At 54.6% G+C, this 24,808-nt stretch overlaps 2 protein-coding genes across 5 annotated transcripts in view; both read left to right on the top strand.

Annotated features, from left to right (window-relative positions):
* Supt5h (suppressor of Ty 5 homolog (S. cerevisiae)) overlaps positions 1–13,829 on the top strand; it is a 27,009-nt gene extending 13,180 nt beyond the window's left edge. For all 4 annotated transcript variants that reach the window (XM_013522475.1, XM_005399770.2, XM_005399768.2 and 1 more), the window contains 20 exons: positions 1,177–1,428; positions 2,901–2,990; positions 3,085–3,155; positions 4,344–4,449; positions 4,604–4,697; positions 4,784–4,920; positions 6,727–6,882; positions 6,965–7,111; positions 8,116–8,262; positions 8,347–8,472; positions 9,341–9,425; positions 9,693–9,812; positions 9,888–9,990; positions 10,080–10,207; positions 10,298–10,403; positions 10,619–10,777; positions 10,877–11,045; positions 11,173–11,376; positions 13,233–13,328; positions 13,406–13,829. In XM_013522475.1, the coding sequence (XP_013377929.1) occupies positions 1,177–1,428; positions 2,901–2,990; positions 3,085–3,155; positions 4,344–4,449; positions 4,604–4,697; positions 4,784–4,920; positions 6,727–6,882; positions 6,965–7,111; positions 8,116–8,262; positions 8,347–8,472; positions 9,341–9,425; positions 9,693–9,812; positions 9,888–9,990; positions 10,080–10,207; positions 10,298–10,403; positions 10,619–10,777; positions 10,877–11,045; positions 11,173–11,376; positions 13,233–13,328; positions 13,406–13,549 (2,640 nt within the window). In that variant the 3' untranslated portion in view covers positions 13,550–13,829. The remainder of the gene's footprint in view (positions 1–1,176; positions 1,429–2,900; positions 2,991–3,084; positions 3,156–4,343; positions 4,450–4,603; positions 4,698–4,783; positions 4,921–6,726; positions 6,883–6,964; positions 7,112–8,115; positions 8,263–8,346; positions 8,473–9,340; positions 9,426–9,692; positions 9,813–9,887; positions 9,991–10,079; positions 10,208–10,297; positions 10,404–10,618; positions 10,778–10,876; positions 11,046–11,172; positions 11,377–13,232; positions 13,329–13,405) is intronic.
* Positions 13,830–15,525: 1,696 nt separating this feature from the next.
* Positions 15,526–24,145, top strand: Timm50 (translocase of inner mitochondrial membrane 50 homolog (S. cerevisiae)). Its single transcript, XM_005399767.2, has 11 exons — positions 15,526–15,675; positions 16,692–16,842; positions 17,353–17,384; positions 17,612–17,633; positions 20,001–20,059; positions 20,149–20,268; positions 20,799–20,903; positions 20,994–21,092; positions 22,414–22,570; positions 22,868–22,974; positions 23,937–24,145. The coding sequence occupies exons 1-11, from the start codon at positions 15,568–15,570 to the stop codon at positions 24,036–24,038; spliced, it is 1,062 nt and encodes a 353-aa protein (XP_005399824.1). The 5' UTR covers positions 15,526–15,567; the 3' UTR covers positions 24,039–24,145.
* The last annotated feature ends 663 nt before the right edge of the window (positions 24,146–24,808 follow it).

Below are 24,808 nucleotides of genomic sequence, written 5' to 3'. Positions count from 1 at the left end.
AAAAAAAAAAAAAAAAAAAAAAATAAAATGAAATGAAATAAAAGAAAGAAAACTCGTTTAGCAGCCACACACCTCTCCTCCCTCCTCACATTGCTGATAACCACTGCTAATCTACTTTCTGTTCGTGGATTTGCCCCTTTTGGACAGCTCATATATAGTAAATGGAATCACAACATGTGGTCTTTTGTGACTGGTGTCCTTCACTTAACATGTTTTCAAGGTTCATCCAGGTTGTACCATAGATCAGGGTCTCTTTCTCTCCCTCCCTTCTTCACCAAAACCCCTGCTGAGGGTCTCACCCTAATCCACCCATCACTACAGCCTGTGGATGCAAAAGAAAGACAGAATATTCTGCAGTTGAGCTCTGGGGAGAGACAAAGTTCTCTGTGGAATGAAAGGCCTCATCTCCAAAAGCTCAGGGCTTTTATCCCTATCAGTCAGGGAGGTGGGGGGGAGGGCAGAGTGCCAGGGAAGAGAAACCTTGTAGCCGTACCAGGTCCAGAGGCCTCCAGTTAGCAATGCACAGATAGCTTTGATGTCTGCAAGGCTGGCACCTTCACTGGCAGGAAGGTGTACTTCTTTCTGAGTCCCTTGGCCTCAGCTGAGATGTTCTCATGTCTTAGCCCTGCCCCTACTCCAGCCTCCATTCCAAGCATTGGAGGCTCCCCTCTCCTGCCTGTTGCCACTTTGCTATTAACGAGACTACCCAGTTTAGCCAATTATGGGAACATTTGTTTCAAGCTCAGTGAGTGGGGTGAAGGAGAGGTCGGGGACAGGTGGTGGCAAGAGCTTCCTTGCTCAGGAGAGAGCAGTGTGGGGGTCTCCCAAACGTTGCAGGGTTTTGTTTTTGGTGATTGAACCCAGACAGGGCCTTGTTCCACCAGGCCAAGGCTCTGCTACTGAGCTACCCAACTGCTACGTTGTATTTTCTGGTAAAGTTAAGCCATAATTTAACCACTCCCTTTCTTGGGACATTTTTAAAACTTGTTTGTTTCTTTGATAAACTACCTTGTTCGTTTGCTCTGCTAAATAAATCCCCAGCAGACCTCTCCCCTGTGGTCTTGTGAGGGTGTCTGGTGGGTAGTTCCTGGAGGAGAGCAGGCTGAGGGGCGGTCCTGCCCTCGCCTAGCAGCTGTGCTCCTCACTGTCTACCGCCTCCACCTGCTCTCCCGGCAGCCCCTGCAGATCAAGTCCGTGGTGGCCCCCGAGCATGTGAAGGGCTACATCTATGTGGAGGCCTACAAGCAGACCCACGTGAAGCAGGCCATCGAGGGCGTGGGCAACCTGCGGCTGGGCTACTGGAACCAGCAGATGGTGCCCATCAAGGAGATGACGGATGTGCTCAAAGTGGTGAAGGAGGTGGCCAACCTGAAGCCCAAGTCCTGGGTCCGCCTCAAGCGAGGCATCTACAAGGATGACATCGCTCAGGTGCCAGGAGGCGGGCCGCTGAGGGGGCCGGGCCTCCCTGTTGCGTCCTGCTCTTTCCTTCCGTTCTTGCTGCCCCCTGCTGAGTGCGAGCAGGGGAAGCAGAGCCTGGTTTTGTTCCGAGTGCTCAGGAGAGGGGTGGCCGTCGGCTGCGTGTGTTCAAGGGTGTGAGGAGGAAAGATCTACAGTGAGGGATGAGCTGTGGAAGGGTCTTGGGGGGCGTGTGGGAGGCAGCAGGGGCAGCGTGGGAGATAGGAGGGGCCCTAGCCGAGGCAGAGGGCTCGGGAGCACAGGCACAGGGGAAGTCGGGAGGTGATGCCAACCGACTCATGGTAGTCTCGGCTTCTCCGGAGTAAGGTGCAAAGGTTCTCAGGTCTAACTTGGCTTTGAGCAGGATTACTCTGGCACCGGTGGTGAGATCAGGTCACTATTCCCAGCCCTGGGTGATGGTGCCGGGGGACACCGGGCGATGTCTGGAGACGTTTTTGGTTGTGTCACCTGTGGAAGAGTCGATGTTTCTGGCATCTAGCGGCCAGCAGTGCTGGTAACATCCCACAGTGCCCAAGATAGCTGCTCACGGCGCAGGGTGGCCTGACCCATGAGGGCAGTGGTGCCAAGGCTGCAAAGCCCTGGAATAGGCTGCAGGGGCCACAGCAGGGCCAGGGAGCCCAGTGAGCTGGCCGCTGGCACGACAGGCTGGGGTAAAAGAGGAGGGAAGAGGTCAGAAGGATTTTTTGTTTGTTTTGAGATGGGATCTTGCTCTGTAGCCCAGGCCGGCCTAGAACTCACAGGATCTTCCTGCCTCAGCATCCCAAGTGCTACAGTTACAGGTGTGTGCCGCCACACCTGGCTGAGGCTGGGAGTATTTTTTGTTTTGTTTTGTTTTTGTTTTTTTGAGGCAGGGTTTTGGTATGTAGTTCAGGCTGTCCTTGAACTCACTATGTATCCCAGGCTGGTCTTATATTCATGATGTTCGCTCTACTTTAGCCTTCTGAGGCTGAGGTCAGGAGTTTTTAAGGCAGAGAGGATGGAGTTTTTGCTGGGCAATTGGATGTGAGTGGACAAGGAAGAAGAAAATCAAGAGTGCTTCTAAACTGGGCATGGTGATGGTACACACTTGTTACGGTAGCACTGGGGAGGCTGAGGCAGGAAGATCATAAATTCAAGGCTAGCCTGGACTACCTACTATGTAGAGAGATCATATCTCAAAAAAAAAAAAAAGGTCCTCCAGCTTGTGGGTCTGAGAAGAAGACTGGGCGGGAGGTGCTGCCCTTCAGCTGTGGTTCTGGAATGAGGAGCCTTTCATATCTAAGAAGTGTCAGGCAGGCAGCGGCTGTGGAGTTCCAGAAGTGGGGGAAAGACAGCGGGTAGAGGGCTGTCTGGGAGGCATCAGCATCGCTCCTGCCCTTTCCCTACCTGTACCCCTCTCACCTGGGTCAGGGAGGGGGCAGGCCACTGACCTCCAGCCTGCGCAGGTGGACTACGTGGAGCCCAGCCAGAACACCATCTCCCTGAAGATGATCCCGCGCATCGACTACGACCGCATCAAGGCCCGCATGAGCTTGGTATGTGGCCCAGTGCCTGGTGGCGGATGTGGACCCCTGCTGGCGGCCACGCTCGTCCCTTACCCTTCCCACCCGTGGCCCTTGTCCTCCACAGAAAGACTGGTTTGCCAAAAGGAAGAAGTTCAAGCGGCCTCCACAGAGACTCTTCGATGCTGAGAAGATCAGGTGAGCATGACCTTGGGCCCATGCACACAGTGCGCGCGTCTCTGAGGGCTTCTCCCTGGGGATGGGCCCCGCCAGGGTAGTTGGGGAGTGGTTGGCAGCACAGTGTAGCCTCGGGTTCTTCCCTCCCTCAAGCCGCAGTCTCTCCTGCTATAGATATTGATGATGATGGTAACAACCCCAGCTGCTTAGGGCCACAGTGAGAATTGAACACAAGTACCTGTGCCCCACACAGCACTGGGCAGACAGTGAGCGTGGTTAATGGGATCACATAGCTAGCTAGATCGATTTAGTGATTTTTGTTTTGTTTTGGTTTTTGAGACAGGGTCTTGCTATGTAGTTCAGGCTGGTCTTGCACTTGTGGAGATCTTCCTGCCTCTGCCTCCTGAATACTGGGATTATAGGTGTGCACTACCAAGCAGGATCACATTGATCATGTCAGGCTTTGTAAAGTCTCAGCCACCCACCTGCCTGAGGTGGAGCCTAGAGCCTGGCCCATCAGGATGACTCCTGTCCTCCATGTTCCCTTGAACGGGCGGAGAACAAGCCTGCCTGCTTTACCCTGTGTTCCTGAGGAGAGGGAGGAGAGGTGACCCTGGGGACAGTGGGAACCAGGTGCCTGCACCCCAGACGCAGGCTGAGCGCACAGACAGAGCAGGGGCCAAATAGTGAAGGCTCAGATCTGGAGCACAGCTGCCTGTGTTTGAACCCTGACCTCGGACTTGCCGGCCCAGCCCGCTGGGTAGTGCAGTGGCCTCCCTGAGTGCCTGTTCCCCACCTGGGAGATGAAGAGCACATTTCTGATGACACAGGGTGAAGCGGGAGTGGTGCTCCTGGCCCTGGCAGCGCTGTCTGTCATGGGTGTCGCATGCTGATACCTTGCTCAGGCGGTGGTTACTGAGCACCTGTCCTGTGCCGGGCCCTGTCCCCGTGAGAGGGGTAGAGGGTGAGGAGCAGAGATGGTGCGGCCCTGCCACCTGGAGCCCACGCGCAGTGAGGGAGGCAGAGCAGATGGGCTCATTCAGAGGTGGCGTGTGCTCTGCGAAAGGAGGTGGGCTGTGTGTCCTTCATGGCATGGTCTCAGGCTCTGTGAGAAGTCTCCTGCCCAGAGGCTGTGTGCAGAGGGCCGGCTTGGCCTTCTGGTGGTGCGTCTTCCTGACCCTTTGTCATCTCTCCCCAACAAAATTCCAGGTCCCTGGGGGGTGACGTTGCCTCTGATGGTGATTTCCTCATCTTTGAGGGGAATCGCTACAGCCGGAAGGGCTTCCTGTTCAAGAGCTTCGCTATGTCTGCCGTGGTGAGGGTCCTGCGGCGCAGAGCATGGGGTGGGGGCACTCGTTTTCTCTCTTGTGGCCCAGCGCTGGGGCAGCCAGTCGGTTGTCTGGGTCTGTTCCTGGGCCGTGGAGCTGACTATGATCTCCTCTCTCTCCTCTTGCTTCCCCGGGGCTCAGATCACAGAGGGTGTGAAGCCCACACTGTCTGAGCTAGAGAAATTTGAGGACCAGCCAGAGGGCATCGACCTGGAGGTGGTGACAGAGAGCACAGGTATGTGGTCCCCATTGGCCCCCTGGGTCAGCGAGGAGGGTGGCTGGGCGGCGGCTGTCAGCTCAGCACTGTGGCTGTCCCTTTAGGGAAGGAGCGGGAGCACAACTTCCAGCCTGGGGACAACGTGGAGGTGTGCGAGGGCGAGCTCATCAACCTGCAGGGCAAGGTCCTCAGCGTGGATGGCAACAAGATCACCATCATGCCCAAGCACGAGGACCTGAAGGTGGGGGCCGGCGGCCTGGGCAGCTGAGCCCGCGGGCTGGGGAGTGAGTGCGGGGCACCTCTGCCTGCATGTGGAGGTCCCGGCAGTGGTGTGTGTACCTACTTTCTTTCCTCTCTTCAAGGAGTACAGGCTCCAGCGTTGCCAGGAGCCGAGTGGGTATCAGATGGGGTAATAATGTGTGTGACTCGGTGGGTTGGGTGGTTTGTGCTAGGCCTGCTCTTGGTGGTGGTTTGGGTAACGTATGTCTGGTTACATTTCTGGGGACCTGGGGTATGGGTTCTCTCAGGCCCTGGGGGCTCTTACGGTATGACTTTGGTGACCGGGCATGTGTGTTCCACGCATCAGTCCTGGGGGCAAGAGGGGTATGGTGGCCTCACACCCAAGCCTGTGTGTGGTGTCTGAGAGGGAGAGACGTGCATCCAAAGGATATTTCTTTTTTTCTTTCTTGCGGTGCTGAGAACAGAAGCTAGGGTCTCATGCATCCCAGGTAATCTCTACACTGAGCTGTCTCCAGCCCCAAGGAATGTTTCTTGATGTGTGGCTGTATCTGTTTTGTTGTAATTTGTTTTGTTTCCTGAGACAGAGTCTTCCTATGTAGTTCAGGCTGGTCTTGAATTCACAGTGATCCTCCTGCCTCAGCCTTCTCAGTGCTGGGATTATAGGCATGTGTCACCATGTGCAACTAGCTGTATTACTAAAGCGTTTTGTCTTTTTTTTTTTTTTTTTTTTTTGACGAGTAGGAAGAATTTATTGAGAAGAAAAAAAGCTTCTGTCTGAGAAGGACAGAAGGGGCCCCAGAAAGTGGGTTGTCCACCGACCCACTTCTCAAGGGTGTCTTATTGAGCAAAGCTAAGAGGTGAGGCGGGCTTAAGGTGGGACAGAACTATAACCAATCACTAAGATTACAAGTATAGTCTCTAGGGTACTAGTGATTAAATGGGGATCAGATGAGGAAAGTAGTCACATAGCAGGTGCACACGGGCCCTGGATGGACTAGGACTGTCCTGGAAGGGGCAGGTTAAGGGGACTTGTTCCTCCACCCCAAGGTGATTGATGCCTACTTAGAATTCAGTCAGTGCTCTTCATCCCTAGGGGAAGAATATGGGTGAGCAGTTCCTCTTTTTCCGTGAAGCCTGGCCTTCAGGAAATGCACCTCCGGCCACAGTTGTCTTTTGCACTGATGTCTCTAGGGTTCAGCCCTGTCTGAGTGCCTATAAGATTTCTCTCTAACTTAGCTGTCTGTAATATTCCTCTCTGAAAAAGTACCCCTCAGTGCCGTGAGAGGCAAAGGGCTTATCTTGCACATGGCACAGGAGAGTGGCTTGGCCTGCCTTGCTTTCAAAAATCAGGATACCTGGGTGTGTTGAGGGTGTGACTGACTGGGGGGTAGCCTGAGTAACCGTGGGTGCCTGTTTTTATCTGCTTAAAGGTGAGGCTGAGTGTGTATGTCCACATGTGTTTGAGGAGTTGTGCAGGCCAGGCCGGTGTGCCTGAGGTTCAGCTGACTCCTGGGGGTTGGAAGGCTTGTGCACAGTGTCTGGGGGACAAACCTTCTCTGTGTGGGTGCAGGCAGGGGGTACGCGTGTCAGGCTGTCTTTGTAGGGTCAAAGGTTGTCTGTATCGAGGTTCTCTCTGGGGGCTCCTGTCTCTGCACTGTCTGAGGGCCCCTCGTTAGTGGCCCAGGGGCCGTGGATGAGCCTGGAGTGGGCTTTGGCTGCGGTCTCCTGCAAGAGTACGTGTGGACTCTGAAGACGAGAGGGATGGGTTCCTCTAGCCCACCGGCTGTCTCCATGCCCACTCCTGCAGGACATGCTGGAGTTCCCAGCCCAGGAACTTCGCAAGTACTTCAAGATGGGGGACCATGTGAAGGTGATCGCTGGCAGATTCGAGGGGGACACGGGCCTCATTGTTCGAGTGGAGGAGAACTTCGTCATCCTCTTCTCCGACCTCACCATGCATGAGGTAGGGGTGTGGAAGGATGTGGCGGTGGGGACCCTGGTGGACAGGCCACCTGGCCGCCTCACCCTTCACCTTTTCCTGGCAGCTGAAGGTGCTCCCCCGAGACCTGCAGCTCTGCTCGGAGACAGCGTCAGGCGTGGATGTTGGTGGCCAGCATGAGTGGGGTGAGCTGGTGCAGCTGGACCCCCGCACTGTGGGTGTCATCGTGCGACTAGAGCGGGAGACCTTCCAGGTATGTGTGTCACACTGTGTGGTGGGGTTTGCCTGCTTGCAGGGGCTTCCTTTCCCGTGGTGCCCTCATCCTGGAAGGTGGGCAGACGGCTGAGACCCCAGGCTCTGCTGGCTTTCCTACCTGGTTTGCTCAGTCCAGGCCAGCGGTGTGATACTGGCAAGTGGCAGCTCATGTGTCTCTGTACTTCAGTTTCGTACCCCGTAAGGTGGGGATAGTGGCAGCGTCTCCGTCACTGGCTGGGAACAAGTTGCCGAGGTCAAATACACACCCAGGCAGTGGGTGCTTTCCGAGGATAGGGGCTGAGGGTGCCCCCTACCCTTCACCCCACCCTCATGGATGTGCAAGTCAGAGTACACAGGGATTCGGATCCTGGGCTCTGGGTCCATGTCTCAACTCTGTTGTTTCTGTGCTGTGTGACCTGACCTAGTGACTCGTCCTCTCTGGGTGTGATTTCCCTACTGTGAGACAGCAGTCTGTAGTCAGTGGATAAAGTCTTAAGGGGGAAGCAAGCTGGGTGTGGTGGCACATGCCTGTAATCCCAGCACTCGGGAGGCTGAGGCAGGAGAGAGGATGAGGCAGGAGAGAGGATGAGGCAGGAGGATTGCTGGGAGTTCAAGGCCACCCTGAACTGCATAGCCTGCCTCAAAAAGACAAAAGGGGTTGGTGGTGGTGGTGTAGGTGAAATCTGTGTGAAGAACTCAGCAAAGGTCTGGTATCTAGGGACAGGCAAATTAGTGAGTTGTTCTGGTCATGTCAGTTCTGCTTCCCGTCTCTCAGGCCCCTGCTGTTCACTTGGGAGGGGGCATCTCCTCCCAAAGCCTGCAGGATGTTGCTGGGGGACACAGTGCCTTGCGGGTGGTGCTCTGACTTTGTCTGCCCTGCAGCCGTGACATCCCACAGAGCTCAGGACAGCTTTGTGCAAAGCAGGCTCTTCCCACCCAGGGGAAGCCCTGCTCTACGTCACCCCTTCCCCTCCCACCCTCTCAGCATCCCTCCTTCTGTAGGTGCTGAACATGTATGGGAAGGTGGTGACTGTCAGGCACCAGGCTGTGACGCAGAAGAAGGACAACCGCTTTGCTGTAGCCTTGGACTCGGAGCAAAACAACATCCATGTCAAAGACATCGTCAAAGTCATCGACGGCCCCCACTCAGTGAGTCTGTGCTCCTGCCCTCCGGCACAGTCTGCAAGAATTGGGGGCTGTGGCCAAGAGTGCCCCCTTCTCTTTCCTGCCTAGGACCGGGAGGGCGAGATCCGCCACATCTACCGGAACTTCGCCTTCCTGCACTGCAAGAAGCTGGTGGAGAATGGAGGCATGTTTGTCTGCAAGACCCGCCATCTGGTGCTGGCCGGGGGGTTGAAGGTGAGGGTCTATGGGACCCTGTCTGTTGGGCACCTGGCTTGGCTCCAGCCTTCGCCGGTCCCAGAAGTGACAAGACTGGGCCCATGGGGATTAGGAGCATGGGCATCCTTGTTGGGTCATTGGTAGAGTGAGAAAGGTTTATTGGGATTCTGAGCCACTCACCCAGTCATTTGTCCATGTGATCTCATTGAGCATCTCTTGGGTGTTAGGCACTGAAGACACCGCAGTGAAGAAGAAAGAGTCTCCGCCATCCCAGGGCCAGTGCTGGGGGTGGGGGGCAGGTGCTGGCGGCGGGGCAGGTCAGTCGGTGCGCATGCTTCAGTGTGAGGCAGTGGCAGTCCTGAGCTGGGAGGGAAGACAGAATGACGAGGGGACGTCAGGGGCTGATGTTTTGCTAGAGAAGGGGGCATTTGAGCAGAGCTGGCTGAAGGGCTGGGGAGCGTGTAACTTGGGGAACTGCAGGTGCGAAGGCCTTGAAGTGGGACTTGCAGGGAAGTTAGGAAGAGAATCCGGTCTGGATACCTGGGGCGAGAAGCCGACCTCAGAGTCCTGCAGATGAGAGGATAAGTTGCCGTGGCTTGTAGTTCTTGTGTCACTAGGGACTTTAATCCTTGAGTAGCCACAGCTCATCCCACTCCTCGGCCGGGGGAGGCCTGGGCCACTTGGTCTACAGGCTCACAGTGGCAGAGGGGTGGCAGTTTCCGCAAAGGAAAGTGCAAGCATTGTCACCAGAGGGAGGGAGCGCTCCTGGGTAGGCTCAAGCGGAAAGTGTGCCCGGTGGGAGCAGTCAGCGTGGCGGGGGCTGGAGGCCTGTTATTCAGTCACCCTCATCTCCTGCCTGGCGGTTCACGTACTGTCCTTCTTCTAGCCCCGAGATGTGACCAACTTTACCGTGGGTGGCTTTGCACCTATGAGCCCCCGGATCAGCAGCCCCATGCACCCCAGTGGTGGAGGTGAGAGCGGGGACCAGAGGCCAAGGGTGTGTCTGGGGGGGCGGGGGCTGGAGAGCCGGAGGGTTCATCCAGAGGGGCCCTTGGCCCATGGGAGGACAGCTGCGCCACGACAGCCCAGATGACCCAGGGTTGGGGTGGACAGGAGTTCCTGACTGACCCAGCTCTGGAGGAGCCAAGGGGGCTTTGAAGGTGTCTTGGCTGTGGCCACAGTGTGAGTGGGGCGGGCGTAGTCTCGGGGGGACTGGTGACCCTCTCTTCCCTCCCCAGGTCAGCATGGCGGCTTTGGTAGCCCTGGTGGTAGTGGTGGTGGCATGAGCAGGGGCCGAGGACGGAGAGACAATGAGCTCATTGGCCAGACTGTGCGCATCTCCCAGGGCCCCTACAAAGGTACCTGCAAGGCTGCACGGAGGCTGGGAGGGCAGGGAAGAGCAGTGGCCAAGCCTCACCCCTCTCTCCCACCAGGCTACATTGGCGTGGTGAAGGATGCCACAGAGTCCACGGCCCGTGTGGAGCTGCACTCCACCTGCCAGACCATCTCTGTGGACCGCCAGCGGCTCACCACGGTGTACGGGCTGGGTTGTGGTGGGCTGGGGTTGGGGTTGGGGCGCAGGCAGTGAGTGGTCCCCACCCACTGCATTTGTTCTCTGTCCACAGCGGCTCACGGCGACCGGGTGGCATGACTTCAAACTATGGTCGGACGCCCATGTACGGCTCCCAGACGCCCATGTATGGCTCTGGCTCCCGTACCCCCATGTATGGCTCCCAGACGCCTCTCCAGGATGGTGAGCGCTCCCGGGGACAGGGAAGATGATTAGTGGGGAGACGGGTAATTATAGGACAGAGCAGCAGACAGGCTCATCTCTCCACTCCAGGCAGCCGCACCCCGCATTACGGCTCACAGACGCCCCTGCACGATGGCAGCCGCACCCCGGCCCAGAGTGGGGCGTGGGACCCCAACAACCCCAACACACCATCACGGTGAGGACCAGATCCAGCATGGGGTGTGTCGGGGCACGGGGGAACCCCAAGTCCCTCGGCAGGAGACAGACTGCCGGGGTGTGTGGCCTCGGCCCCTTGTGTCACAGTCTCAGCTGTGCAGTGGTGATAACGTCAGAATGCCTCCGGCTGGGGCTGTGTCACAGTGCGACTGTCCAGTGTGGGCGCCATTCCTGATGGGCTTCTGTTCCCGACAGGGCTGAGGAAGAATACGAGTACGCCTTCGATGATGAGCCCACCCCGTCCCCCCAGGCCTATGGGGGAACCCCCAACCCCCAAACACCTGGCTACCCAGACCCCTCGTCTCCCCAGGTCAACCCACAGTATAACCCGCAGACTCCAGGGACACCCGCCATGTGAGTCCTCCGAGCACCCCGTCAGCCCTGCCGCCTCCCTCCTCCGCCTCCCTCCTAGTCCCTCGCTGTGAGCAAACAGCCCTCTGTCCTTGTCTGCAGGTACAACACAGACCAGTTCTCGCCCTATGCGGCCCCATCCCCGCAAGGCTCCTACCAGCCCAGTCCCAGCCCCCAGAGCTACCACCAGGTGGCGCCCAGCCCAGCAGGCTACCAAAACACCCACTCTCCAGCCAGCTACCACCCCACGCCCTCGCCCATGGCTTACCAGGTACTGGTCCCCAGGGAGCTCCTGAGAGTGTGGGCAACAGAGAGCCTTGGACTTGGAGGGATGGCCAGGTCAGGTGACTGTTCCAGCTACACCTGTCCCAACGATGCCGGCCTCCTTTCCCCTGCAGGCAAGTCCCAGCCCGAGCCCAGTAGGCTACAGTCCGATGACACCTGGAGCCCCCTCTCCTGGTGGCTACAACCCACACACACCAGGCTCAGGCATTGAGCAGAACTCCAGCGACTGGGTAACCACTGACATCCAGGTGAAGGTGCGGGATACCTACCTGGATACACAGGTGGTGGGGCAGACCGGCATCATCCGCAGTGTCACGGTACGTGGGCCCACAGCATGGGGGGCTGGCATCTTCTCCCTGTGCTCCCATCTCTGGTTGCTGTTTCCTGTGTAACTGTCTGCTCACGTGGTCTGGTAGCATCCACAGTGGACAGACATGTGTGGAGAGGTTTGGATATAGCGCCACGAGGCAGTCAAGGCTGAGACCTGTGGCCTGGAACTGTGGCTGGCACACAGGACTGTGGGTCTTTTTGTTACAGTCCTTTGAGAGGTCACAGGTGCTGAGTGTCCTCCGAGCTGGGCTTGTGTTTGGTGTCAGCACCCTAACTGTGGGCTCCCCCACTCTAGAGGCCTTCCAGCCTCCCCACGTTCAGGGCCTGGGCACATACGCTTTCCCAGTCTCCTTCCACTCTGCATCTAGTTAGGCCTCTCACCCTTCAGGGCAGCACCTGGGCCGGTTCTGGCCTGTGTCTTTCAGGTCCGTGTAACTCTTTGTGTTATCTACCTGCTTCCTGTAAGCTTGGAAGTTTAGCCTGGTGTGAGGCTTTGATTACAGTGTGTGTGAACTTAGGGCTGGGAGTATAGGTTTGGGGGCTTAGTATGTAGGAGTCCTTGGGTTTGATCCCCAGCCATTAAAAGAAAAGCCTGTATTTTATTTCTCATGAGCCCCAGTTCCTACATGAAGGCCCAGCACCTTGTTGACCATCTAAATACGGATTGAATTAGTCAAACATCAGAGTCTGAGGCAGCTCCAACCCTTGTCCTCACAGACCTCACGTTCCACTGGGGGAGACAGACATGTCTCTAGATAGTGACAGGTGAATGGCAGCAGAGCTGGGATGAGGCCTCCACAGAGGGCAAGAGAACTAGGAGGATCCAGGGGAGGTGCTGTACCCAACTTCAGGGCTTCTGGAGAAGGAGACATGAAAGCCAAGTCCTGAGGGTGAATAGGAGTAAGCCAAGGGGAAAGACAAGTTCAATGTGTTTTAAATGGAGGGAATTGCATGTGCAAAGGCCCAGTGCTGAGGCAAAGCCTGGCATCATCAGGGAGCTGAAGTATGTTGTGGCTGGAACGTAAATAGCCAAGGAGAAGGTGAGCAGGAGGCCAGAAAAGTGGCCAGGTAGGGGTACGGGGGGCCCTAGAGGAGTCTAAGCAGGGGTGTGGTGGGCTCAGATCTGTGGTTTGGAATTCAGTCTCCATGTTATGTATCAGGGATTGGGCTGGGTGGTGAGAGTGGGACCCAGAAGCCAAGGTGGTAGTTGGGCTGTCCTGGTACTGGGCCTCGCTGGTAGGGCTGAGTGGATAGGCCTCGGAACTGGAGCGTTGTTGGTGATGGAATGGACAAAGGTGAGCTCTAGAGCTTGGCTAGGGACTGGGGCCTATGAAGCTATCCCTGAGACCAGGCCCAGTGGGAGGAGTGGGTGGAAAGAAGCTGAGGTCACTTGGGGACATGAAGAGTCAAGTGCCTAAGAAGTAGTCCTAAGTGAGCCTTATTCTAGTGTTTGTTTGTTTGTTTGTTTGTTTTTGGAGACAGGGTTTTGCTACATAATTCAGGCTGGCCCTGAACTCATTATGTAGCTCAGGCTGGCTTTGAACCTGCAATAGTCCTCCTGCCTCAGCCAGGGCAGTGCTGGGGTTACAGGTGTTTGCCACCACCCGGAGTGAGCCTCATTTTAATTTCTTCCCTTGCTGAGCTGATAAAACACACACACTCACACACATATACACACATCCTTCCTTTCCACCTCCACACCACAGGCCCAAGCCTTGGGGCCAGGACCAGCTATGATGGGCTTGAGTTTTCAGAATGAGCCCTGAGCTTGTGTCCCTTGAAGGGTGGGCCTCAGCCCTGTCTTGGGAACAGGACAGGCTGACCAGGCTGTCCCCACCTGCAGGGAGGCATGTGCTCTGTGTACCTGAAGGACAGCGAAAAGGTGGTCAGCATTTCCAGTGAGCACCTGGAACCCATTACCCCCACCAAGAACAACAAGGTAGGGGGCTAGGGCAGGGGCAGGCATGGGGGCCGGGCTGCTGACGTGGACTCTGACTTTGGGTGTGTGGCCCTCAGGTGAAGGTGATCCTGGGCGAGGATCGGGAAGCCACGGGAGTCCTGCTGAGCATCGACGGAGAGGACGGCATCGTCCGCATGGACCTGGATGAGCAGCTCAAGATCCTCAACCTTCGCTTCCTGGGGAAGCTCCTGGAGGCCTGAGGCAGTTGGGGGTGGTGGACCTTAGCACATAACCTGGCAGATGAGAGCAGCTCCCCATCCCTCCTTGGCCCTTGACCCTGACAGAACCTTGGGTCTGGAGCAGGGTTAGGCTGATCTTTCTGGAGTTGCTGTTTTTCCTTGCTGGGTTTGCATCTTCTCCCTCCCTGATGCTCATAGGAGTCAGAGTAGAATCTTGGGAAGGCTCCCACCTTCGTAATACCCTCTGTCCCCAGCTTGCTTTTATGTTATGCTCTTTCAATAAAAAAGTTGTTTGATCAAGTGTGTGTGTGTGTGTGTGTGTGTGTGTGTGTTGGAGGTGTGTGGATCTTACTTGTAAGAGGGATTATTTGTAGAGCCCATGTGCTTCCCTGCTGGTGGTTTGGAGCAAATAACTGGCTCCTACCTAAATGGCAGTTCTCTGATCTAGGAAGTAACAACAGTGCCTACCCCACAGGGCCCTTGAGAAGGATATATGTATATAATTTTTTAAAAAAAGACAGTTTTACTATAGAGTTCAGGCTAGACTTGGACTCACTAGGTAGCCCAGGCTGGCCTCAAACTCATGTGATCCTCCTGCCTCAGTTTCCCACGTGCTGGGGTTACAGGCATGTTCGAGCATGCCTGGTCCTTTTTTTTTTGGATAGGGAGATATGAGAAGACATTGAAAACATGATTGAAACAGCTTTCCATGTGACAGAGTTACACTGCATTCAGTCATGAGTTACGCTAGGTGAAAAAATCACATTGTCCCCCGTGAAACCTAGATTCTGCCTGGAGTGCAAGATGCTGTCCTTAATGAAGGTTCTTAACCTTGAGTCCTGAGAGCAGTGACACCATAACTGCCATAACTTGTTTGCTGGGGCTGGGGATTTATCTCAGCTATACAGCGCCTGCCTGGCAAGCGCAAGGTCATGAGTTCGATTCCCGGTACCGAAGAAAACCAAAGAAGTACCAAACAAAAAAAAACAGCCTGTTTGCTAACTTGGGAGCAGTGAGAGAATAGAAAACCAAAGAAGAACCAAACAATAAAAAACATAGCTTGTTTGCTAACTTGGGAGCAGTGAGAGAATGTACTTTTAAATCTTTCCTATCTGATATTCATGTGTCTTTTTATAAATGTAAATGTGTTGTAAAATGTTTCAGATATTAAAAAAGACATACCATGAAGATCCATGTTCCCAGCACTCAGTTCAGGAAACAGTATGTACCCGATGGGACATGCTTTAGCAGCACCCGTACTCATGCTCCTCCAGAAGTAACCGCGACCCTGAATTCCATGTGTCTTTCCTCTTTGCCTGACTTTGTGCTTTTACTACCTTGGTACTGTACTTTTGTTTTTAGTTTATAGAAACTTGAGTTTCTTCTCAATGAAAATAATTTGTGCAACATTCCTTGAGGCTTCCTACGGCCGCGACCTCGTTTTCTCGCGGGCCTTCAATAACGCAGATCTGTTCCTTTGGTACAGCCGCAAGAGTGGTCGCCTCTCCGGCCCCGCCTCCCACGTTTAGAGAAACTCACGGGAGGGGGAATGGGAAGGGCTCCGAGGACGCGCGAGAGGACAGATTTCGCCTCCCAGCTCCATTTAGCGAAAGAACTGACGAGAGGCGCTTTTCCCCCGTTTTGTGAGTGTTTCCGCTTCTGACAACTGGCGGACGAAGCCAGACCCCCTCAGTAGGGGAGCCGAGCTATCTGACTGGACAAATCAGGCAGTCCCTGGGTTTCTTCATTATGGCCCCAGCCTTATCTCTGAGCAATGAGTGTGATCTCTGCCCCTCCACGTCCAGTTGCGGGACGGTGGGCGCTCTCTATGGCGAAGGGTCGCTGTGCCAGGTGACTACGCCAATTAGCACATAGGGAAAGCAGTCGGAGAACACCTGTGGCAGTCCACCCGAACCCGTTTGTCTCTCTCGGGCTCCCGTCCACCCGCTCCTCCTCCGCGCTCCCATTGGCCACAACACCAGCCGGTGCGCGCAAAGAGGGGGGCTGAGTGGGCGGGGCCGCATGGCGTCAGAGCAAAGATGGCGGCCTCGGCGGCGCTGTTCTGGCGCTTGCGGAGCGGGCTTCAACTCGGCGCGCGGGGGTTGTGCACGAGGCTAGCGACGCCGCCCCCCCGGGCCTCAGAACAGGTGAGCTGAGCGGGGTTGGCGCCCCGGGAATAGAGGCCTCCGTGAGGTTTTGGACGTACACCCCGCCCGGCGGTTCTGAGATGCCGCACCTCAGGGTGCTGAATGGAACGCTGCCCGCGCTTTGGGGAGCTCCCCTGGTCCCCGGGGTGAACAACTCTTGCTCCCCACCCTGGATGCTAACGGCCCAAATGCATCCTCTTGCCTCCTGCCTCCCGCCACGTGGGCGCTGGGCGAGGTCGCTTGTTCCTCATTGTCAGTGACCGCCAAGTGATGGTAGGAGACGGGCGCGGGACGCTCGGGTCCCACTTTGGCCTCGGGGATATTTCCCCCGCGTTGCCGGCGGTGGTGAGGTAGGCGTCCGCGCTTACATTCGAGCTGCCTCCATGTTGACAGAGACCCAGCCATTCTGACCTCCGTCGCTTCCGTGCCTGAGTTCCTGGGGCCCCAGACCAGTGATTGCTCCTCCCCGCCCCTGCGCCCTTCCCTTCCCCTCTGTGCGCTGTTCCCTTGAACCCCAAGCATCTGAGTAGTAACTCCACGTTCTGTCCCGCGTACCCTCTGTCCTGCTGCCTGCATCCCAGTTTTAGGGCTCCTGGTCCCTTATTTTCCATGGCCTACTTTTCTGGGCTCCAGACCCTCCCGTTCTTTTTGCCTCTAGGACTCGGCAATCCGACCTCTTAGTTCTTAAACACTTGGAATTGTTTCCCCAGAAAGTCTAGTTTTGAGCCTCTGAAGAGACGACCTCCTAACTGCCACTTCAGAGACACAACGCTGGGTTTGAGTGGTGACTTCTGGATTTTTATTTTTTTAAACAGGGTCTAACCCTAACCCTGGCTATTTAGTTGAAGCTGGTCTTGAACTCATTATGTAGCCCAGTTTGACTTTGAGCTCCTGAAGATCTCCTGTCTCAGCCTCTAGGGTGCTGAGAACTTCCTGGCTCTTGATTGTACTTGGACCAGAGTACTGTGACCTTTTCTCTCTTTTCTCTTGGCTGATCTCCTTTCTCTCCACCACAGGCTGCAGAAATTGGGAGCCATGGGGGTGCTAAGGCCCAGGGGTCACAGCAACAGTCAGGCTCCGAAGGCCCCAGCTACGCTAAAAAAGTTGCGCTCTGGCTTGCTGGTTTGCTGGGAGCCGGGGGAACCGTGAGCATCATCTATATTTTCGGTAAGCGATGTAACGCCCTGCCCCTCAGTTTTCTCTTGGCCTGTGCAAACTTCCACTATGCAGACTTCTCTTTCTGCCTTCTTCAGTAGGTGGGATTTGGACATCTACCTTGCAAGCCACAGAAATCTTTCTTTTCTGTTCTATCCTTCTGCTTAAGGTTCTACTCACTTTAGTTGGTTCATACACTATGCTATAGGAAACCATTTGGTAGAGGGGGAGGTGGGGAAGGATAGGGCGGGACCAGCCTCTTAAGTTATGTCTCATCTCCCCTCAGTACCCAGAATTCCACCCTTTCCCTTTGTCTCTTCATTTCTCAGACCAAGCCTCAACTCTTTCAAGAAGTCAGAAACCCTGACCCCTAGACTCCACACCCCACACCCACCCACAGTCCAGGCCATGGGCTCTAACCCTCTTCCCTCAGAGTCAGGAATCCAAGCCCCTTGTCATCCTCTGCCCTGACCCAAGAGCCTGGGCCCAAATTTCACTCATTCATTCTTGTCTCCCTTGCAGGAAACAACCCTGTGGATGAAACGGGTGCCAAGGTGAGGAAGAGGGACCAGAGACCTTGCCACGAGCCCATCCTGAGGGTGTAGGGGTGGGCTTCCTTCAGCCTGCTAGGCTCATTTCTGGTCTGGACTGAGCCTCTGCCTCCCAAGCACCACTGCCTTCTCTCAGAGGCTTGGAGTTCCTTTTGTGGGTTTCTTTTCTGGGTGCTGTGGGATTCTGCTCTTCCTATATCAAACCTTCTGTTTTTCTCTCAACCTCTTAGATTCCCGATGAGTTCGACAATGGTGAGTATGGCCCTCCTGACTCTGCCACTTGTGGGGATGTTGTTCTCCCGATCTGGTGCCCCCTACCCCTCCTCCCTCCGTGGTGTTGTGGGGAACCAGCAGCTGGATGGCTGGGAGGAGGGGCATTAAAATCCTCAGCCCCCTTCTCTGGCCCCTCAGCCCAGGAGCAGATGGTCTGGGACAGATGGGGGAGGGGAGCCTTGTGGGAGGGCCTGGGGAGACAGGCAGCCTATCCCCAGACACAGGGCTTCCTGTGCCTTAGATCTGAGCATCTGCAGCCCCTTACCCCCTCCTCTTTATGACAGCCTCTTTTTTTTTTTTCACTCTTAATCTTCTATACCCTCCACCATCCGGCTGCTCATTTCCAAAACAATGCCTCCTTCCTCCCTCCCTTTCTGGTTAACCAGCTTTTGGTGGGGAGCTTCTGACAAATTGGATAGTAGAGAGTAGTTGCCAGTTCCATCACACCTGCCCCTTCCTGGGAGAAAAGTGAAATTGGTGGGTCAGGAAAGCCACCTCTTTGTGCTGGGGAAATTTGCAAACAGGCTTGTTAATACACTTGAGTGTTTTATACTGGGCAGGTAGGGTGAGTATGCTGTTTTACCTGAACTGAGATAGAATCTTACTAGTGTAGGTCAATATACTGATTTAAATTGCTCAGAAAGCCATGCGGGTTTAAAGTGTATATGCTGGGCTGGGGATATAGCTCAGTGGCACAAGTGCCTGCCTGGCAAGTGCAAGGTCCTGAGGTTGATGCCTGGTACCAAAAAAAAAAAAAAAAAAAAGTATATATGCTTAGCCAAGTGTGATGGCATGTGCCTGTAATCTTGTTGCCTAGGAGACTGAGGCAGGAAGATCACCCTGAGTTTGAGGCCAGCGTATGAGACCCTGTCTCACAAAAACCAAAACTCAGTAGTTATGCTTGCTGGTTTATTGTTTTTGTTTTGTTTTGTTTTTCTTCCGGTACCAGGAATCGAACTCACGACCTTGCACTTGCCAGGCAGGTGCTGTGGCACTGAGCTAAATCCCCAGCCCCTTGCTGGTTTAAATGGTTTCTGTATTTAAAAAAAAAAGGTTTCTTTGGTGTTTTTTCTTTTTTTTTTTTTTTGTCTTTGTCTTTTTGAGACCGTGTCTTGCTGTATAGTTCAGGCTAGCCTTGCTTTTTATTTTTTATTCATTTATTTATTTTTGGTCTTTTTGAGACAGGCTCTCACTATGCAGTTCAGGCTGGTCTTGAACTCACTTTGTAGCCCAGGCTGTCCTCAAACTCCCAATGATCGTCCTGCCTCAGTCTCCTGAGTGCTGGAATTACAGGCATGTGCCACCACACCTGGCAGTTCAGGCTAGTCTTAAACTCACTTTGTAGCCCAGGCAGGCCATGAACTCACAGAGCTCCTCCTGCTTCAACCTCCTGAGTGCTGGGTTTATAGGCGTGCACTACTTCGCCCGTCCTGGTTTCTGTATTGTGGTTTTTAAGAGGCACGTGCATAGGTAGAACTAAACTGAAAATACTGTAGTGAAGTAGGCACTCATGTAATAAGTTTACTGTTTTAAATGTAATTTAAGCCAAGCTTTCCGCTCCCAGCCTTGTTGACGCTTGAGAGCAGATAATTCTTTGCTGTGGAGCAGGGTGGGCGGCCTGTCCTGTGTGTTGTAGGACATCTAGCAGTGTCCACTAGATGCCAGTACTGTGGCGGTCAAAAAGGTCTCCAGCAAGCTGGGCATGGTGGTATATGCCTGTAATCCCAGAACTCAGAGGCTGAGACAGGAGAATTGCCATGCATTTTGAGGCCAGACTCAAACATAGTAAGTTCAAGGCCAGCCTGAACTACAAAGAGAGACCCCGTCTCAAAAAAAGTCTCCATACATTGCCAGATTTCTGAGGGAGAAGAGAGATAAAACTGTTCCTAGTTGAGAATCACTGGTTTGAAGTACACACATACAGGTATGTAATGTCAGTAGATTTACAAATATGTGACTTTTTAAGTGGGCTGATGTGTAAACATTCTATTTTATACTTGGCGTGGTATGTGGATGTAAGTATTGAGCTTAAAACTAGGCAGGTGAGTAAATACTTTGTTCCTGCCTGGTGGTACAGCATGGCCTTTGTTCTTTGGATCTAGAAATAAGTTCAGATCAGGTGGGTATGTAGCCCTGTTTGTATCTGGTAGATCATAAGCTTCTAGCTTACTTGGAAGACTGAGCAGGGGGGGCTGGGGATTTAGCTCAGCGGCAAAAGCGCCTGCCTGGCAAGTGCAAGGTCGTGAGTTCTGTTCCTGGTACCGGAGAAAAACCAAAAAAAAAAAAAAAAAAAAAGACTGAGCAGGGGCTTACCTTGGAATCGCTGTGTGCTTGATGTTCTCCTAGATCCAATTCTGGTACAGCAGTTACGTCGGACATACAAATATTTCAAAGATTATAGACAGGTGAGTAGGGCCCTGACCCAGTCCCCACCCTGCTAGCCTGAACCCCTGGCTTCTCTCCTAAACATACCTGTTTTCTCTCTCTCCTGCAGATGATCATTGAGCCCACCAGCCCTTGCCTTCTCCCAGACCCTCTGCGGGAGCCGTACTACCAGCCACCCTACACGCTCGTCCTGGAGCTCACTGGTGTCCTCCTGCACCCTGAGTGGTCGGTGTGTCCCGGGGAAAGCAGTGGGTTGGGGGTGGACCTAGGCAGCCAGATCGTGATGCTGTGGGGACACAGCTCTGCTGTGCATTCTGGCGGAGGAGTCCTCCCTCCCTGCTGCCTCACTTTCCTCAGTGCCCATTCTGTAGGGCTGTCATGGGTGTGTCTTGGCACACAGGAAGTGTGCCAAAGGAGTCAGCTCCTAACCGGATGTGGCATCACATGCCTTTAATCCCAGCACTCTGAGAGGCTGAGGCAGGAGAAGTACAAGTTTAAGCCCACCCTGGGCAATGGAGAACCTGTCTCAAGTTTTAAAAAGGGCTGGGGCTGTAGCTCAGTGCAGAGGTCCTAGGTCCAATCCCTAGTACTGCAAAAAACAAAAAACCTCAAAAAGTCAGCTCTGGTTCAGACTCTCACAGCTCCTGAATCCCCCAAGAGCAGAGAGAACCCTGGTTCTGGGAACCCCTCAATCCCTGATTCTGGGGCCTCTGGGGATGTCTCGGCTTCAGTGTTTCACTGTCCTCACTTTCTCCCCAGCTGGCCACTGGCTGGAGGTTTAAGAAGCGCCCGGGCATTGAGACCCTGTTCCAGCAGCTTGCCCCTCTGTACGAAATCGTCATCTTTACTTCAGAGACCGGCATGGTGAGGCTCAGGGTGGAGCAGACGTGGCTGGCGTGACATGTGGAGAGTGGCGGGGCAGGTCCAGCCTGATCTCTTCTTGGTTCCTCCTAGACTGCATTTCCACTCATCGATAGTGTGGACCCTCACGGCTTCATCTCTTACCGCCTGTTCCGGGACGCCACGAGATACATGGATGGGCACCATGTTAAGGTGCCATGTGGGGGTTACAGTGGGCCCAGGGGGTGGATTTAGGGGCAGTGGCACTGCCTGAGAGACAGGGTACCCAGCTTCATCCCCATCTTAAACCCTGCTGTGGCTCTGCCCAAATGGAGTCATCATGACAGTGTGAGTCAGCTTCCAGCTTGGAGGGGGTGCTTTAGGCTCTTATTTCCCTCAGAATCTGGGGAAAGGGAGTTGGGGAAAGTGGGTTCTCCCTAAAGAAGACAGTTGAGCTGGGCTTGGTGGCACACAGCTGTAATCCCAGGACTCGGGAGCCTGAACCAGGAGAATAACCACCACAAGTTCAAGGCAAGCCTGAGCGACAGAGTTCAAGGCCAGTTTGAACTACATAAGCAAGACCCTGTCTCAAAAAAAAAAAGACATTTGGGGCCTGGTGGGGTGGTACATATCTATAATTCCAGCACTGTGGGAGGCTGAGGCAGGAGCATTACAAGTTTGACCCCAGCCTGGGCACTTCAGCAACTTAGCAAGAACCTGTTTCAGAACTTTTAAAAAGGCTGGGATGTAACTGAGTCTGTGACTGAGTGTTTTGGAGACTGAAATTAGCATCGTGCTATGAGCATACATTTGGGATTGGTTTGGCTTGAGATATGTTCATATCCAGCGCTCTGGGTCTGGCTACAAGTGTCTATGTGTCCAGATCTCTTTTCTTGTATAGGTCTTCTTTTCAATACCAGGAATTGAACTCAGGACCTTGGCATGCAAAGCAAGGCGCTGTGCCGCTGAGCTATATCCCTGGCCTGTTTTTTTTGTTTGTTTTTTTATTTTTATTTTTATTTTTATTTGGGTTTTTTTGAAACGGGCTCTCACTGTATAGTTCAGGCTGCCCTTGGATTCACTGTGTAGCCCAGGCTGGCCTCGAACTTGTAGCCATCCTGCCTCAGCCTCCCAAGTGCTGGGGTTACAGCTGTGCGCCACCACATCTGGCTTGTATAGGTCTTCCTCTGGGCGTCTGTGTTGTTGGGGTTTCAGCAGCACATGGGCTGTGGCCAGGGGTGGTGTGTGTGTGCGCGTATCTACCCCTGTATTGGTGCGGCTGTGTGCACCTCTCTCTGGGCTAGAGGTTCTCACACCTATGGTGTGCCACAGTCACCTGGGCCAGTGGCTGCTTCCTTCCTAGGGAATCTCTGAGTTCACAATGCATGGGGCCCTTTCCTTGAGTCTGTGTGACTAGCGCTCCAGCTGCCTGAGAGGCTGAGACCCGCCTGCCATGGTGATCGCAGTGTGTGTGATGCTGTGTGTTTGTGGCAGTGGGAGCACAAGTGATGACGAGCCCATGACCTACTTCCAGGACATTTCGTGTCTGAATCGGGACCCGGCCCGGGTGGTCATTGTGGACTGCAAGAAAGAAGCCTTTCGCCTACAGCCCTACAACGGCGTTGCCCTGCGGCCTTGGGACGGCAATTCCGATGATCGGGTCTTGTTGGACCTGTCTGCCTTCCTTAAGAGTGAGGCTTACCCCTGATACCCTGGCCTCTTACCCCCGCCCTTGATCCTCAAGACCGTGACAGATGCTTGGTTTTGGCTTGTGCTGTGAAACTGAGCAGTTGAGGTGCAGAAGTCTTGTGAGGAGCTTCTGGAATATCCAGTGCTGTCAGGCACATTTAGGGGAAATGTTCAGGGAAACCTTTTCAGAGCATCAAGAAGCATTCTAGGGAGTCCTGACCCCAGGTCTGACCTTTGCCCTGCGGGCGCACCTCCCTCCAGTCTCAGCAGCCTGGCTGACCCCCGTGTTGTACCCGCAGCCATCGCCCTGAACCAAGTGGAGGACGTCCGGACCGTGCTAGAGCACTACGCCCTGGAGGATAACCCACTGGAGGCTTTCAAACAGCGGCAGAGCCAGCTCGAGCAGGTCAAGGCTCACATCCCCACCCACTGGGGGGCCACTTCTAGGCTCCTCAGGCCTGTGACACAGCCTGTGTTGTAGCACCGTTGTAGGTGGGGTGGGTTGGTCCTGCAGCCTGCTCTCAGAGCAGGGGCCATGAGTGATGAGCGCTGGTGTGGTCTGGAGAGAGGGCACCCTGGATGGTCGTTTGTTCTGGGGGCACCGTGTAGGGGTGGACTGAGAGTTTAGATGAAGTCTGGAAGAGGGATCTTGAGCCATGAGTCTAGAGAAGGAGTCTATTGGTCTTGAAGGCACCCCAGTGATTTTTGTTTTGTTCTTTCTTTAGTTTGTTTTGAGATAGGGTCTCACTATGTGTAGCCTAGATTGGTCTTAAAGTCCTACCCCAGCCTCCTGAGTGCTGGTGTTCCAGGTACGCGTCACCGCGCCTGGGGGCTGTAGCAGTTGGAAGTGGGGCGGAGAGTATAGTTTGAGTCTGAGACAGGCCAGGGTCAGGCTGAGACTGACCAGATTCTAGGTTGGGTTCCTGGGGGGAGGCTGGGCTCTGGGGTGCAGGACGATGTGATCTGCTGAATGCTGTGGGGTTGGGGCCTGGCATGTTGCCGTCATCTACGTTGGGGTATAGTGTCTGCCCTAGGTTCTCAGGCTTGAAAGGAGGGGCCCCTGGCATCTGGAGAAGGGGATTATGAGCATTAGGGGCCTGAGAGGCTGCTGAGGTTCACAGCTACAAACTCAGAGCGTGGGATGTGTCTGGTGTCTCCAGACCTCAAAGTCTGGGCCCTGGGGTCTCAGATTGACCCTTGCCAGTGTCTCAGGTGAGAGCGAAGGGTCAGATTCCCCGTATATGGGATGGTGGATGTTTGGTTTTGGGGTGATGAGTCTGGGCTGAAGGAAGATGGGGCCTGGGCTGTGGGCTGGCCACCTGGGCTCTGCCCTCTGAGCTGACCTTCCTTCTCTGTCCCTGGCCCCAGGAGGAGCAGCAGCGCCTGGCCGAGCTCTCCAAGTCCAACAAGCAGAACCTCTTCTTCAGCTCTCTCACCAGCCGCTTGTGGCCTCGCTCCAAACAGCCCTGACCACTGGGCCTCCTCAGACTCAGTGCCTGGGTCCACCGGAGCCCCCGGGCTCCCAGACCAAGGCTGGGGCAGCCACAGGTCCAATAAAGTGCATCCCCAATGTCACAGCTCCTGTGTCCGGAGAGTCTGCAGATGGGGCAGCGGGGTGAGGGCGGCTGACCAGCTGCCGAGCACTGCGAGTGCTTTGTTGGATCAGGGCTGGTTCTTAATCCTGGCCCAGGAACCCAAAAGCTTGGGTCTCTGCTCAGCCATATCTGCCCCTGTGCTGCGTGATCTGCGTAGCGTGCGTCTCCCTTGCTGGCTCCTTGTTCCTTGTGTGTGGAAAAGTGAAGAGGGATTTTAAAGACAGGCAGCTGCATAGATGTGAAGTCTGAGCTGTGGTGGACCAGCGATTGCCACGTCCCGCAAGAGCAGCTGCTGTCCAGCTCTAGACCGCCGTGGCCAAGGGGAGAAGTGGGCCTGTGGTCGTTCGGTCTTCTAGTTTTTAATAGAAGGCAGAAGTTGAGATTTTTACTATTTCATTTTTATTTATGTATTTATTTTTTCAGGCAGGGTCTCACTATGTTGCATAGGCTGCCATTAAACAGGACTCAAGTGATCGTCCTGCCTCAGCCTCCTGAGTAGCTGAGACTACAGGTGTGCTGTCATGCCCAGCTAGAAATTAGGATTTTAATGTTGATTCTCACACTTTCCATTTATTTGCTTATTTTGCAGTGTTAGGGATGGAACCCAGGGCTTTGTGCATGCTGTACAAGTGCCAGAGCATTGAA

The sequence above is a fragment of the Chinchilla lanigera genome, unplaced genomic scaffold (assembly GCF_000276665.1).
Source record: "Chinchilla lanigera isolate Chin_1 unplaced genomic scaffold, ChiLan1.0 scaffold00067, whole genome shotgun sequence".
Lineage (NCBI taxonomy): Eukaryota > Metazoa > Chordata > Mammalia > Rodentia > Chinchillidae > Chinchilla > Chinchilla lanigera.
This window is presented reverse-complemented; position numbering and strand designations above follow the sequence as displayed.